Genomic DNA, 16,922 nt, shown 5'->3' with positions numbered 1-16,922 from the left:
CGCTTTGACGCCGGCCACTCGCCTGCTGGGGCGCCCTGGCTCCCCTCCGCCGCCGCACCTTCGGTCCGGCCGTGGTGGGGGCTGCTGAGGTGATCTCTAGCTGCCTGCCCGCCTCCCCCCACCCGGGGCGCCGCTGACTCGTCTCCAGAGCGCGCCCTGCTCCCGCCCCGGCCGCCGCCGCCGCGGTTTAACAGTCCGCCCGCTGCCCACAGCTCCGGGCAGCTCGGGGGATGGAACCCTGCTGCGGTCGGGAGGGGGGAGGGGGCGGGGCCTAATGCCGGCCAATGGTAACGGGGGAGGGGCAGCGCCATGCAAATAAGAGCGGGTGGCGGGGAAACCCCGGCAGGGGGCGGGGCCTGCAGAAGCAGCTGCGAGCGTTCTGGAAGTGGCCGGAGCGCGACGCCCGAATCCTGCTGCAGAGGCACCGCGGCTCCCTCGGGGCGGGTTCCGTGCCGCTCCCGCTTCCTCCTTCCCCTTTCCGCGTGCCAGCCTGAGGGGAGGGAACAGAAAACCAAAACACGGCCGGGCGACTTCCCGCCCCTGCTTTGCTATTTTTGTACCACGGTGACAGGAAAAACAAAGCGCTGGGGAAAGTCAGGCTGCTTCCCGCCCTGCTGCCCGCTCTGGGGCCTCGGGGCTCCTGAAGTCCCCGTCATCCCGCCCGGCCGCCCGAGGGGCAGATTTTGACAGAGCTTTGTCACAGTTGTCAAGTCTGTACGTCTCTGAACGTTTGCGTTTATGTGGGCTGTGCGCTCAAATCCAGTTATAATTCTGTACCACCTCGGAGGGGCCCTGAGTAGGTGACAAATTTGTCTTGGATCCAGCTGGGTTGTTTTATCATAAAAAGGAGCTGCCAGGGCGAGCATTTTAAAGTCTCCACAACACTGGTTTGAGTAGCGTCGGAGTTAACTCCGTTCTGCAGTAGCGCTGTCAAATAAATAAACAGGGTTTTAAGGGGAGATAGTTGGCCAGGGACACAAAAACATTTCTAAAGAGTCTCGCACCTGGCCCAGAGCTCCACTTACCACTAAACTGCACCATGGCATTTCCTCAGCTACGCACTCATTTTTTTCTAAAAATCTGAACTCTAAATATAGTTTCGTAGATGATGGAGTACAGGCTTCCCTAAACACTTAATTTGCACATAAAATGATTTAGGGGGTGAAGTGCACTAAGATTTTAGATCCAGAATGACAGTTGCCATTATTTCAAACTTGTTAATTGAATAAGAACACGGAAGGTGGAGGGTGCGGGGGAGGGAAAGCCAAGGAATTGGAGTTATAACAAAGCATAATCCATTCCACAGATGACTGGAATTGGAAAATGAACTACTTGTTCCTGGTCCTTCTAGTAGATTGTGACATTACTGAAATAATTTTTTATGATGAATTGCATTTGTAATAAAAAATTGTAAGCTAATGGTGTGTTGTGAAAACAATTAAATCAACAAATATTTATTGGCTATTTACCATATTCAAAGGGCTGTCCTAGTCCCCGGGAACATAAATGCAAAAACGAACAAAGTATTTTACAAGTTGTTTAAAAAATTACCAGTCTGAGAAGTCAAATAAACATGTTTAGATAGATGGAAGGAAGATTTTGGATTTAAGCTGGACGTTTTAAAAGATTTTAGGCAGAGATATATACTTCAGGAGATAGTATCTTTAAGTGGCTTGAATTAAAGTTGTGTGTATCATGTTGGGGTGGAAAAGCACATTGTCAACTAGATTGGATAAATCTTTAATGACAGGAATTCAGATTTTAACCCGAGAGAATCGTAGAGCCATCAAATCATTTGATGGTACAGCATTCTCCTGTGAAATAATTATTAGTTACCAAAACAAAATATCCATATATTTACCAAATGCTTACTGAACACATATTTTGTGCATATTTTGTGATGGGCAGTGTAGGTACAGCAGTAAACAAAGTGCCTGCCCTCAGGAAGTTTATAGTGGATGACATAGACATTAAGCTTTGTTAATAGCACAACTAATAATTCATAAAGCAGTACTACATACATTATCTAATTTGTTCATCAAGCAACGGTGGGCGATAAGCAGTTTCCAGTACTCCAGATGAATTGTGTCTTTTATCTTGTAGTCAGCCCTGCAGTCTGCCAAATTTTACAGTCCTTAAATATATATTTCAATCTATCACGCCATCATACATGTAAATTTCTCTTATTTCTTTTGTATTCAGCTTATGATACTTTAAAAATAATAGGAATGGGGGAGATGATTAACAAAATAATATGGGTTTGATGTAAAATACATAGAAAAGCACATATAAAATAAGAAAATCACAATCATCTGTAAGGCCTCCTGTATTTTTATATGCATGAGATGACACTGCATACTGGGCTTTTTGTTGTTTTTTTAAATCCCATTTGGCCACATATTAAGCACACTGTCCCTTGACACTGAATACTATTCTAAAGCATGATTTTTTTATATACTTGTAGCATATACATGCCAGTTTTCCAGATACAATAGAATACCAAATCTCCTTATTAAAACAAATTGACATACTGAACCATTTGTCAAATTGTTTTCTGCATTACTCATTCAGCAAGAGCCTGAAAGTGCACGTAAAGTTAATTTTTTAAAAAATCAAGGATATATTTAATATTATTTGTGGAAGGTACATTAAAAGCCTTGTGATTTCCAAGAAAAAAAAAATATAACAGTGGTAAGACTAGAACATTTAAAGATCCAGCAAGAACAAGGAGAAGGAAAGGGCACCATTCTTGCTGACATAATTATTACCTGCCTGGAAGCATGCAAAAGTGTCCAGGTAAGCAGTATTACAATGATTTCATGAGATTAACTTCTTTCTTCAACACTGGTTTTTATTCAGTCACTTCTTTCATTCAGGAAACATTCATGCAGTATTTAATATACAGCTGACACTGTAATATATGCTAGAGATACAGGAGAAAGATCAATCCCTAGTTTCAAAGAACTCACAGCCACAGAGGGGTTACAAATACAGCCCTTTCTATCCCACTGTCTTGCTCTATTTTTCTCCATAGCACTTATTTCCACCTAACATAACATAGATTTTGATTCTTCTACCTTTGTTATCTGTCTCTCTATGTATCCCCAGAGCCTAGCACAGGTCCTGGCACATGTAGGTTCTCAACACATAATTGTTGAATGAATGAATTCCTTTAATTTTTACCTCCTGCAAAGTGAGTGTTACACTGATTTTCCAAGTGAAAAACAAATGAACCTCAGTGAGGTTAATGTACCCAGACTCTTACAGTAATACATGGCCAATCTTCGATTTGGAGAAAGACCTGACTGGCTCCAAAACCAGAGTTCTTTCCCCATTACCTCTCAGAATAGAAAGCTAGATTGGGAGCTTGTACTATTTATTCCTCTATATTTCTGTGCCTTGGGCCAATGTCCTCCACTGTCATACTGTAGTATATTTAATTATTTTTTTTGATCGGGTTTAGAAAGTGAAATAGGAGAAGCAGCAGGGCTACAGGTGATAATTACTGCTCAGGACAGATTTAACTTTAACTAACCAGTGTCCGTTGAAAGGGTAGGGGGAGCTAGCAAGATTCTTATCATCTATAACATTGTTAGAACTAGGGCTGGGTACTACAGAGGACAGAACTGGCCCATGACTGCAAGGGAATAAAAAATGGTTCCCTATGCATATGAATATCCACAGCACCTTTATTCACAACAGCCCCAAACTGTAAACAATCCTAAGATCCATCACCTATGAAATAATAAATAAATTATGGTACATCTGTATAATGTAATACTACTCAGAAATAAAGAGAAACAAGCTACTGATATATAAAACAGCATGGATGAGACTCAAACAGTATGCTGAGTGAAAGAAGCCAGGCACAAAAGAAAGTAAATACTGTATGATTCCCTTTACATAAAGCTCTAGAAAGACAAATATAACCTATAATGACAGAAAGCAGATCAGTGGTTGCTTAGGGCCTGGATGGAGAGAATTGACAGGGATGGGTATAAAGGGTGATGAAAATGTTTTATATCTTGATCATGGTGGAAGTCAAATGGGTGCATGCATTTGTCAAAACTTACCAAAACATATACTTAAAATGAGTACATGTTGTTATATGTGAATTATACTTCAATAAAGTTTATTTTTAAAACAAGAGCTCCCTGATGAAGGTAGACTCAGAAGCTTTAAGGAGTTTTTCAGTCCAAAATATAGACAGGCAGACAAATTTAAAACTAGTCTTAGTTAGGATGAAGATAGGCTGTGTGTAATATATCAGAAAGAGCAAAAACAACAGTAGCTTAAAAACACAAGAGTTAATCTTCTAACATGTATAATTGATTTTAAGACACATTTTTTTCCCATAGCTTAACATTTCTGAAGTCAGAATGACTTCAGGGTTCCTGCAATAAGAAAATAATGTATGAGTTTGATTGGCAGTGTTTTTTTTTCCTGAATGATACATAAATATGGTGCATCTTAAGAGTCAATGATAAGCCCAGGAGTTCAAGTCATAGCAGTGAGCTATGATGGCACCACTGCATTGCAGCCTGGGTGACAGAGAAAGACCCCATCTCTAAAAAATTTTAAAAAAAGAAAAAAGAGTCAATGAAATGTAGTAAGAGCAGTTTACAGGTAGATATGATAGAACTGATACAACGGCTCCACAAAGTCACCAGGGACCCAGGCTCTTTTCTGTTATTCTCTTCTGCCATTCTCAGCCCTGGCTTCCATTCTCAAAGTAATCTCATGGTCCCAGATGGCTACTGGAACCCCAAACATCATTATCCACTTCCTAGGCAGCAGGCAGGAAGAAGGGCAGAAGGCAAACAGGCCTCTAAGTTACCTCTCCTGAAGTCCTTCTCAACAACTACAACTTCATCATGTGGATATATCTAGTTTCAAGGGAGACTAGAAAATACAACCAAAGCTGAATACATTGTCATCTCCAATAGTATATGGATATTAATTACAAAGAAAGGGACAATAGATGTTGGTTAGGCAATGGTCTCCACCAGTTTCCAAATAAAAATGTCTAAAAGAGAGTCAGCTAGATGTAGTAAGGTTTGGGTGGGAGTGGAGAGTTAAACAAAAAGACAGCTAAAAGATATTTTTGGTAATACATTCCCTTTTTCAGGCTCTTTGGCTCTGCCCATGAGTATTAAAAAGTGCTGAACACTTTGATGTAATTAAAAGAAAGAATGGTGCACAAGTCTGCAAAGGTAGGTTTGGACCAAAATATGGAAGGCTTTGATGCAAATTTAAGGAAGGAATGTCAAGCTCATATTTGCTCAGCAATGGTGGAACCACTGAAAATTTTTGCATAAGGCAATGAAGTGATGAAAGCATTGTTTTCACTACACTAATCTCATAGGTCTTTAAAATAAACAGGTATATCCAGAAATACTTGTCAGAAATCACTGCAATTGAAACAGTATTCCAACATTCTCATTCATTTCATGTGAAATGTGAACATCGTGGCAATTCCTTGGGGCCACTGAAGGTGTTACATATATATTGTAACACCAGTTCTATTTCCTCAATTATGTAGCAAGTGTAAGAACATATGAAAGTTCTAACAGTCATTATGGGCCAGGTTATGGTGCAGTAGTAACAAACAACCCCAAATCACAGTGACTTATTACAAAAAAAGTTTATTTCTTCTTTACACAAAGTCTGCTGCAGGTCAGGTAACTTTCCAGAGCACCTGTTTTCCATATGTTGGATCTGCATTCCATGCTTTGATCTTATATCACGTCCATAGCACCTCTACATTTGCTGACACAGGGTAAGACACATACCTTACTTCCATCCATAATCCACTGACAAGGACTAGTCACATGGCTCTGCCAAATTGCAAGGGAATCCGAAAATAGTAAATGAGATGGTGTCTCATTTAATATGTGACAATCTTCAGGCACTGACCCAACAGCCAGGATACTTTGCAGTTGTTACAGTAGGTATTTGTTAGTTGCCTATTTGGTTTCTATTCCATAATTTCCATTTCCTAACATTTTCTTGATTTTCTTGTTGTAATCTAGCCCTTCATGCAGCTCATGTACTTTGAATAAATCTGCTCCTATCTCCATGTCCCAAAGAAGACCCTAATTATTTCCCTAGGTTCAGAGGTGGGCAAAACTAGCCCCAGGAGGCCGGGCGCGGTGGCTCACGCCTGTAATCCTAGCACTCTGGGAGGCCAAGGCGGGTGGATCGCTTGAGGTCAGGAGTTCGAGACCAGCAAGAGTGAGACCCTGTCTCTACTAAAAAATAGAAAGAAATTATCTGGCCAACTAAAAAATATATATAGAAAAAATTAGCCGGGCATGGTGGCACCTACCTGTAGTTCCAGCTACTCGGGAGGCTGAGGCAGTAGGATTGCTTAAGCCCAGGAGTCTGAGGTTGCTGTGAGCTAGGCTGATGCCACGGCACTCACTCTAGCCCGGGCAACACAGCGAGACTCTGTCTCAAAAAAAAAAAAAAAAAAAAGAACAACTAGCCCCATGAGAGTGGATTTCAGCACTTATTCTTAAAATTCTGGGCAGAAGTGCATTCTCTTACCCTGGACATGAAAAAGAAAGTCCATCTCATGAACATAAGAGGAGCCAGTTTCACAATTAGTCCTACACTATCAATGATAGAACAAAGGATGGCAAGCAACTGGTAAAGTGGGTCCTTGATGACAAAGCTAAGCTGTTCAGTCAACCAGTTTTGAGTCTCCCCTGCTTCTGAGCTTTCCAGTTTTGTGAGCCCTTCCTTCATTGTTTAAGCCAAATTTGGTTTGGGTTTTCTGTTTCTTGCAAGGAAAAACATTCTGATATAATTTTCTACTGCAAAATGGAATATAACTTCTCTTAGGATATGCTAAGGTAAGTTTCTGGCGAGATTAGATTTAAGGAAAAGACTGAAGAAAGAATATGATTTTTAACAATCCAAATAATTGGGGGATTTCAAGGGGGATTTCGTAAAACAGAATGTAAAATAAAGAAAACAATTTGGTACTGTAGTAGCTTAAAACTCACTAAAATAAACTAGAGATCTTTGGGAAACTTAGGGATCTAGCTGCTTTCAGCTTCAGGACAGGAATTGCATATGATAGGAATGGGAGATTTTGTTGTGGCAGACAGCAAGGACACTATCATAAATAATGGGCCATGTAGAAATTACTCAGGATTACATGATGTCTGTTATTTGTTTTAAAATTACGCATGAGAGTGGTGGGTATAAGAAGATAGATGACTAAAGATTGGTCATGAGTTGATAATTGTCAAAGCTGGGTGATCCATACATAGTGGCTCGCTATATTATTCTGTGTGCTTTTATATATGTTTGTCATTTCCCAAAATAAAATGGAGAAAAAAATAGGAGCAAACTTGAAAGGATTCTTACTGGCCTAAGATAAACCAATATAGGTATCAAAAAGAATAATGACTGCAATTAATGGAAATACATCAAAATTTCTAAAACTCCATGAGTTCTTACTGATATTAAAAAAATCATTACCACTGGAAGTTGCTAGGGCACCTACTCATTACTCTAAAAATTGATAAAAGGAAAGAATCAATAATTTATTCTGCCTTTTATTTACAAATTGTATTTTAGACTGTGGCAGGCATGGAGGTACAGCTCCTAGATTTCCCTTCAAGAAAGAATTTGCCATTTTACTGTAAGGCATACAGTTATCTGACAGCCTCCAGCTGCTAATACCTTTAGGATCCACAGCAGCTTTTGAGCTGAGGCCACTCTCTTCCAGGCAGTCCTGATACAGTGACTGAGCAGGCCAGAGAAACCAGGGGCGGGCTATTTCTGCCCAATATGAGATTCCTCTAATAGGCAGTCTTTGCTACACAGCTCTCCCACTGGGTTGAGCAAGACTTTGTCAAATAAGTTTTATGGTCTGAAGCCCTGTTCTCCTGTCCCATATGACTTCCTTCCTTTTTTATCTTTCACTTAATAAACCTCTTATATTTCTGAGTCTCAGCTTCTGATTCCTTTAGGATCCAAAGAACACACAGACTAAAAAGTTGATCAAATTTCTTCTTTATCAAAGTTAATAAAGGCAAAAGGAGTGAAAAAATTAGAAAAGCATCTTTTGCAACTTCTAATGAAATAATAGATTTTGTAAATAATTATCAATGGATGTTAAAAGCATTAGGTAAAAAAGTTGATAAGGAATCTTATGGAGGTATCAGACTAATATTATCTGAATCCACTGATCAATTCAGAATCACTATAAGTGAGAAAAATAGATATAATGTGTTTCATGATATGATACAATAGAATATTCACAGCACTGCTTATTAAGCTTTCTAGGCAAAAATATTGAGCTTGAATTTAGCCAAGCCTCTAGATCTATCAGTTTAGGAAACATGGGGAATAGAGGAATAAATAGAAACCATTAGAAGAAATCAATCAGGAAAATCAATACTGGTGGAATTCTACAAAATAAAATGACCAGGTTTTTTTCAACAAGTCAATTGCATTAAAGAAAAGGGGAGACATAATCCCCAACTCATTTTAGGAGGTCAAATCAACCTGATAACAAAAAAAGACAGTGCAAGGAAAGCTTAATTAACAAACCAAAGGATGCATGGTCAAAAAACAATCAGTTATATTGGCAATAAACAATTATAAACCAGAATTAAACAATATAATTTACAGTAACTGCCAAAAAAAAAAAAAGAAAGAAATACTTAAGTATAAATATAACAAAGCATGTATAGGATCTATATGTTGAAAACTACAAAATACTGAAAAAACACAAAATTGACCAAAATGAATTGAGACATTCCTTGTTCATGGACTGGAAGACTTAACATAGTAAAGATGACAATACCTTTCAAATGGATCCATAGATTTACTGAAATTCTAATCAAAACCCCAGCAGGATTTTTTTTTTGAAGATATAAACAAGTTGATTAAAAAAAATTATATGGAATGGAAAAGGAATTAGAATAGCCAAAACAATTTTGAAAAAAAAAAGAATATAGTTGAAGAAGTTCCATTATCTGATTTTAAGACTTTCTATAAAGCTACCATAATCAATACCACGGCAAAAGGATAGACACAGATCAACGCAACAGAACAAAGTTCAGAAATAGACCCACACAAATACAGTCAAGTGATTTTTGACAAAGGTGCAAAGGCAATTAGTGAAAAAAGATACTTTTTTCAACAAGTGGTGTTGGAACAGTTAGATATCCATATATATACAAAAATGAACCTCAACATGAAACCTCACACCTTATAAAAATTACTAAATGGAACATAGATCTAAATACATAACATAAAATATAAAATTCTTAGAAGAAAACATAAGAGAAAAACTTGACGATAGGTTTGGGTACAGAGTTCTTGGACATGGCCAGTTATGGTGGCTCAGACCTATAATGCCAGCACTTTGGGAGGCTAAGGCAAGAGGATTGCTTGAGGCCAGGAGTTTGAGACCAGCTTGAGCAACACAGCAAGACCATACCTCTCCAAAAAATAAAAATAAATTAAAAAAAATAAGAGTTCTTGAGCATGATACCAAATGCATGATCCATAAAAGAAAAAGCTGATAAATTGGACTTTGTCAAAATTTAAAACTTTTGCTCTGACAGATCAACTGTTAAGAGAATGAAAGAACTAATTACAGATAAGTGAGGAAATATTTACAAACCACATATCCAACAATGAACTTGTATCTATAGGGGAACAGCTCCATGCCAGCACCTGACGACTTCACGTTTCCACAAAGACCACACAGGCAAGGCTTGAATGGCAACTGTATCTTGGCAGAATGCCTTGTGATCCTCCTAGGACACGAAAGTATGGAGGGCTAATGAGGTGCTGCTCCAAGGCCATTTCTCACTGGCTCCCCTCTATACCAAGAGGCGATCATGTCACAGTTTGTCATTGTCTCATGATTCCTGATGCAGTACAAGGCATTCTGCCTTGCCACCCTTAAGGCACACCTGCAGCTATAAAACTGCTTGGCAGTATCATAGAATGGGCTCCTCAGCAATAGCGTATCCCATCATTCTTGCTGTGGTCATCTGGCCTCTTTTGTTTCAGTGTTGCCCTGCACAAAAGCTACAGAGAGCTGGCACCTTTAGCTACTCTTCTTTTTACTATCTAGGTAAGCAATAAACTGAGTCTAAAAAGAGCCTGTTGTTTTTAAGACTGGTACAGAATCTGTCAGCCTGGCTTTGCTTTGTGCTTGACAGTATACAGAGTATATAAAGAACTTTCAAAGCTCAACATTAAGAAAACAAGCAACCCAAATAAAAAATGGGCAAAAGGCCTGAATAGACAATTCACCAAAAAAAATACACAGAAGGCAAGTAAGCACATAAAATGCTGTTCCACATCATTAGACATCAAGGAATTTCAGATTAAAACCATGATGACATACCACTACATACCTATCAAAATGGCAAAAATAAAAAATAAAAGTGCTGGAGAAGATTCAGAGCAATTGCAACTCTTACATTGCTGGTAGGAAAGCAAAATTGTACAGGCACTCTGGACAAACAGATTGGCAGTTTCTTTTAAAGTTAAACATACACTTACCATCTGACCTAACAATTCCTCTCCTGGGTATTTAACCTTAGCAAGATGTTAAGATTTAACCTTAATCAAGATGTCCTTAATCAGGTGAATGAATAAACAAACTGTGGTACATTCATACAGTGGAATACTACTTAGCATTAAAAAAGAACAACCTATTGACTCATGCAACATGGATGGATTTTAAATGTATTTTGCTAAGAGAAAGGAATCATTCTCAAAAGTTTACATACTATATGATTCTGTTTATATAACCATCTCAAAATGAGAGATTAGATCAGTGGGTGCCAGCAGTTATAGGTGTGGAGAGGGTTGACTATGAAGGGCATGAGGCAGTTTTTGGGGTGATGGAACTCTTCTGTATCCTGATTGTGGTGGTAGTTGCATGAATCTACACATGCTAAAATCCAGAGAACCAAAAAAGGTAATTTTATTGTATGTATGTATACCAAAAAGGGCAAAAATGTTGTATGCTAATTTTAAACATAAAAGTTGTAAAAAGAAGCAAAAAAGAGAAAAGGGAGGACTGTTATAAAATAAGACACTTACAAGACAATACAACCAAATACAATCTGTGGGCCTTGTTGAGATCCTGATTTGAACAAACTACTAATCAAAAGGCATTTTTGATACAATGAAGGAAAATTTAATGTGAACTTGGAATTATATGCTAAATTTAAGTTTTTAAAGTATCATAGTGACCTTGTGACTACGTAAAAAAAACTTCATCAGTTAGATACAGATTCTGAGATATATTTGTGTGTGAAGTAGCATTAAGCCTGGAATTTGCCATGTACATGAGAAAAAAAGTGGGAGAGATTGATTAGTAAATGTCGGAGCTAGAGGTTCATTATATAGTACTCTATTTTTTAGTATGTTTGAAGTCTTTAATAATTTTTTCCTGAAAATGAAATTTTAAAAAATAGAGTAGAACTTCTTTTCAACATTTATTTTAAACCAGTAGACACAGGCCTACAGTTGGTCTCAATCTCGATGTCAAATCTTTCCAATGACTCTAAATAAATTAATGCTGTGTGTGCCAAAATTAATACTGACATGAAGAAAACAGTCTCCTAGAAATCTTACACTTTGAGCAATAAACTACTAAAATTACTAGATTAGTAAAGATTTGCAGAGTTAGATTTTAAAATAGCAAATCAAAACATTTTTCAATGATACCATCAAATAAATAAAAGGGCAAGAATAATTTTAAAGCAATAATTATGATCCTAAAAATCTCAGCCAAAAAACAAAATTGCTCAGGCTTTTAAATTCTCATTAATATTTACACAGTGTTGCTTTCTCGCTGTGTTGGTCCAGCCTGTTCTTTTGAGCATTATTATTATTTATCATTTCTTGAGCACTCAGCACTGCGTGAGATACAGCTGATAAGTTCCCTCCCTAGGGGACAACAATCAAAGCCACACAAGCAAAACACAAAGATTAGCTGTTTAAGAAACGAAAACCAGTGTTACATGTCTTTTAGAATTTGTCTAGCAGGTTTTCTGGTCTTTACCGGAAAACCCCTCCCCCCCAAAAAAAATGAAAACCAAATGAAAGGTTAAGAAGTACACTCTGAATTTTTTGCTTTCAGCTTTAAGCCCATGATACAATACGTGTTTCTTTTAGGGGTAGGAAACAAGACTGAAGTTGGTAAGATAAAGAAAACTTCTGGCTTAGAAGAGATAGAAAACATCCCAGAGATCACCACAAGAGAATATCCTACCTTAGAAATAGTTTCACTTTCTGCCGTATAAAAATTACTAGAATCTGTTTCTAGCTCTAGAGGACTGTAATCACTGTGTGGGGGGGGGGGGCGGGGGCGGGGGTGGAGGCAGAGAGGGAGAGAAAGAGATGGAGATAGATTTAGGTCTGCCCAGTAGACTTTTCTGTTTCTTTTCTTTTGGTAATACCACGCTCTGCTTCAGGGACTGCTTCCCCCAGTCCACATATTCCTCGTGGGAATGTCAACCGAAGTGCATTCCTCCTCTACCTTATAATGAATGACATTGTACTGAAGGATGCAGGCCTGAAGCACCCCAAGGTCATTTTTACAGGACTCATAATAAACTTCTCCTACAGTGTCCATTAGGCCACTTTGCAAAGAAAAGTACAAATAAATGGATATAGCATAAATGCGGGCAGTTCTAAGTCCCACAATCAGGCCCTTGAGACCCTACTTGTTACAGTTCTTCACACTGTATGAGCTAGTCCACAATCCTTTTAAGCCAATGCAACCAAATTTTTGCTTAGGATGGTTTGAATTGGGTTTCTTTTGTCATCTGCACCAGGAAGAATCCTGAGAAGTTAAACAGCTTGCCCACGTTTCCTTCAGTGGCTCCTAAATGGCAGTCATCGGTCATCTCCAGGTCTGTCCACCTCTACACAGCAGGCTTTTCCTACTGTGCTAACTTACTTTTTATCCCCCAGATGTTTTATTCCTAAAATCTAGTTTCCCTCAAGATTGGGAATGGAAGGGAAAGGGCTGTGTTGGGGGAAGGGGGGTTGTGGATATCACTTCCTGGTAGTAGAAGGGAGATGAAAGCTGCAAATACAATAATATCTAGTGAGAATTTATTTTAATCTATTTTGCATGGTTATTTAATGCATATGAGAAAGAACCTAAGCTGACAACCACACAAGAGCAAATTAAAGCTGTGTAATTCTAGGAAAGAATGGTATGAAAATATTTTCCCTTCCCTCTGCTCTGTCCAGTTGTAATGATTGTATTTTTTCAAAAAAAATGTTTAATATCAATAATACCAAATAAAATGTTTAAGTTTTCTAAGTTGAACAAGAATACATCTACTTCCATTTTAAAGCTACTTTATTCATTATTTCACTACTATATGTAAAGATAAACAAGTACTGAAATGATAGTTACATATTAAATTAGCAGTTTATTTTTTTATAATTACTTTTAAGTCTCAAATCAAATGTCATTTCTTCACTTTCCACTTTTGAATGCTTACTTTATTTCTTTTATTGCATTTATGATTTGAACTTACCTTGTTTGCTTATTTACTTCTTACCTTATTTATTACTACTTATTTGTTTATTCACTTATTAGCAGTGACTTTGCCAGTTTTGTTTACCCTCATGGTATTTTTAACAGCCTGGTTTACAGAAGACACAAAGTATTTGTTAAATAAATAAATATATTACACTGTTGCAAAATAAAAGCCACTTTACTTTTATGTGCTTTATAGCTATAAAATATACCAGTATCTTGAAATTAAAGAATGAGAGATAATTCTGTGTTCTCCTAATAAATGAAATTGGAATGGAAATCTATCAAAGCCCAGGTGTCAGTAGTTGAGAGAGCCAATGGCATCCTCTGGTTGGGATTAGGTAAATGCTTAGTTGGGTCCTAGGGTTTTTTGTTTTTTTTTTTTAGAATATTTAAGAAACTTATTTTTATTTTATTTTTTTATATTTCAGCATATTATGGGGGTACAAAAGTTTAGGTTACGTATATTGCCCTTGCCTCCCCCACTCCCGGATGTATACACCCATCCCCTCCTCCCCCACCTGCCCGACACCTGATTAATGTTATTCCTAAATGTGCTTAGGTGATGATCAGTGAAACCAATTTGATGGTGAGTACATTTGGTGCTTATTTTTCCATTCTTGGGTACTTCACTTAGGAGAATGGGTTCCAGCTCTATCCAGGAAAATATAAGAGTGCTATATCTCCATTATTTCTTATAGCTGAATAGTACTCCATGGTATACATATACCACATTTTATTAATCCACTCATGTATTGATGGGCACTTGGGTTGTTTCCACATCTTTTCAATTGTGAATGTGCTGCTATAAACATTCGGGTGCAGATGTCTTTGTTATAGAATGTCTTTTGTTCTTTTGAGCAGATGCCCAATAATGGGATTGCTGGATCAAATAGTAAGTCCTAGGGGTTTTGATGCAATACGGTAGGAAGGTTTCCTGCTTCAACTCAGAGCAGCCCCTCACTTAGCAGCATTTCACAGAGATATTCTGCACAAGCTTTTGTTTGAAGAAAGGGTTCCACTGCTTAAAAACAGCGGGCTAGGGCAGAGTGGTAAAAACCACTGTTATAGGGAATTTGGAGCAAAAGGTGCCTGACATGACTTTACATTCTATTTATTTTTCCCTTTAAAAGTCAATGTGCTATCTTATTAATGTTCTTCTAGTATAACATTAAATTATTACTGCCTCAATTTTAAAGGTTTAAGCATTTTATTCTTTTTAGAATTTTAGAGATAAATGAAACACTAAGGCATTTAGATTCAGAAAAATTTTATCCTTTTAATTATATAAAAAATTAAATCTTATATTGGAGAATTTTAGAATCTTTGGATTCAAAGGTTTCTCCTTCCACTGTGTCAATCTTATATTTGATTTCTTCCTTTATAGAGAGAGTATATAAAAACATGTTTAGTGTTTCCCCTTCTTTCCAGGTTATATTTTATTTTGAGTAGATTTAAAACCAGATTAACTGTAATAGGATTCCAGGATGTGGGCAGATGTCTACTTGTCAAGGACGATCTCTCTTGCAATCAGCTCCTTCATTATTTCATTGGTACCACCATAGATTGGCTGAACTCGGGCATCCACATAAGCTCTGGATAAATCAGAAGATGATTGAATGAATAAATGAAAGATATTAGAAATAGTAAATTTTGTCTCACCAGATAACTATTAATTAAAGCATTCATTTAATGAAATGCAAACAATAAAAATCTTTCATAAATTACTCATTTTTCCAGTACAGCATTCATCCTAGATTGGTATAATTGTAAACAATCTATTAAGATATTGATAATAAGTTTAGTTTTGTTTTAGTTTGCTTCAAGAGATTACAAAGTCAAATTAACATTTATGTTTCATCTGATTTAACTTTGTTTGTAAAATTCAGCACATATAATAGCATTCTTAAAAAGTCTGCTTGAGATTTAGAAATGCATGGAATGTCTTAGTTTCTTATTTCTTTAATGTTATCTAAAAAAGTTTACATCCAGAAAACAAGAGAAAAGAATTTACATACTTTCCAGCATCCCCTTAGATCCCGCCACCTCTATCGCCACCAAAAGTATGCATTAATGCTTTAGAAAATATTATTTCCAGAAAATTAACAAGTATTTTTTTAGAAATAGTTAAAAGTCATTCCAGTGATGTGTAGGGTTAAAATACTAAGTGGCTGAGTCCATTGCTACAAAAAACCTACAAAAAATATCATCAGGGATTCACTTTTGATAACCATGATAGCAAACATGCCACTGTATAGCTGTTTTTATCTTTTCTCATCTCCTTTTATCCTCTCAGCTCTGAGATCTGGGGAATAAATATTATTATTGTTTTGCAGGTAAAGGAACTGGGGTTCAGAGAAGTTAATACATTTACTAATTAATGGTCACTAACAGACAATTGGCAGACTGGAATGAGGATGAGATATTCTGCCTCTTTGGCAGGTATCTTTTTTATTGTATCACAGCACTTGCCATGACCCAAGCAGTTAGGGCTAGTTATTGAGCTTTGGACTTTCTTAGTGGACAAAATTCAAAGGTTTTTTTTTTCCAAGTATAAAATCTGGGTTTTAAAAAATTTACTGTTTAGGACAAATTAAATGTGCCAGGTCTCTAAGAACATGACCAATTCTGGACTTATTCTTCTCCATATGCATCAGAGTTCCTTGCAAACATGGACACTTGGTAAATATTTACTGATTTGATTTACTGTATTATGAAGGATATTTAGAATCTCAGTACTTTCTGATGAAAGTTTTAAAAGCTAGAGACATTTATGTTTTCAAACATATTTTTTTCTGAACAGATTCTGTTGTTCCCCACGAAATCCAGCACCTGCATTTCAAGGACCCACCTACCATTTCAGCCAACTACAGTAATCTCAAATTTTAGACATTTTTGGACTCAGATGGGCATTTCTTTTTCCACATTAAAGAAGTTCCAGTGGAGTAGGTAATGACAGAGATCAGTAGACCTTTTATAGGTTACTAATTAAATTTAGTCATCAACTAAAATTAACAGAGAAGGGCAGCAGCAGAAATGTTTAACCACACTGCAGTGAAGCTTTCTGTCTCAGGCTGGCCTTCCTAGCATGGGGGAGAAATCTTCAAATGGCAAAGCTTAAACCTCACTTCTCACAGGCCTAAGCCTGTGTAAGACTGAAATAAACCCACATGCTGAAGACCAGTGATTAAAAATGGACAAAAACAAAAAAGCAAAAAAAAAAAAAAGCACCTCTTTTATCTGTAAAACCAAGACTCAGTACCAGAAATATAAACAAATAATGTAGCTTAATCTGGGAGATATAAGAAAAACAACGAGAATGATTTTTTCTATCAAATTGAAGTCTGCACATTACATCCACATATTTCTCAAT

General features: G+C 37.3%; 2 protein-coding genes and 1 non-coding gene across 7 annotated transcripts in view; 1 reads left to right on the top strand and 2 right to left on the bottom strand.

Moving 5' to 3' along the window:
- The window catches only part of KANSL1L (KAT8 regulatory NSL complex subunit 1 like), a 120,469-nt gene extending 120,256 nt beyond the window's left edge, over positions 1–213 (bottom strand). For 4 of the 5 annotated variants that reach the window (XM_045559510.1, XM_045559518.1, XM_045559516.1 and 1 more), the window contains exon 1: positions 23–213. The gene's annotated coding sequence lies outside the window, so the exon portion shown is untranslated. The remainder of the gene's footprint in view (positions 1–22) is intronic. The other variant, XM_045559515.1, reaches the window with a different exon arrangement.
- An 11,792-nt stretch (positions 214–12,005) lies between these two features.
- LOC123644223 lies at positions 12,006–12,067 on the top strand. Its single transcript, XR_006737043.1, has one exon. It is a non-coding gene; the product is annotated as a U7 small nuclear RNA (small nuclear RNA).
- A 2,741-nt stretch (positions 12,068–14,808) lies between these two features.
- Positions 14,809–16,922, bottom strand: part of ACADL (acyl-CoA dehydrogenase long chain) — a 35,043-nt gene continuing 32,929 nt past the window's right edge. The window contains exon 11 of the mRNA XM_045559519.1: positions 14,809–15,144. Within this exon, the coding sequence (XP_045415475.1) occupies positions 15,051–15,144 (94 nt within the window). The 3' untranslated portion in view covers positions 14,809–15,050. The remainder of the gene's footprint in view (positions 15,145–16,922) is intronic.

The sequence above is a fragment of the Lemur catta genome, chromosome 8 (genome assembly GCF_020740605.2).
Source record: "Lemur catta isolate mLemCat1 chromosome 8, mLemCat1.pri, whole genome shotgun sequence".
NCBI lineage: Eukaryota > Metazoa > Chordata > Mammalia > Primates > Lemuridae > Lemur > Lemur catta.
Note: the sequence above shows the minus strand (reverse complement) of the source record. Positions and strands in the feature narration are given on the sequence as shown.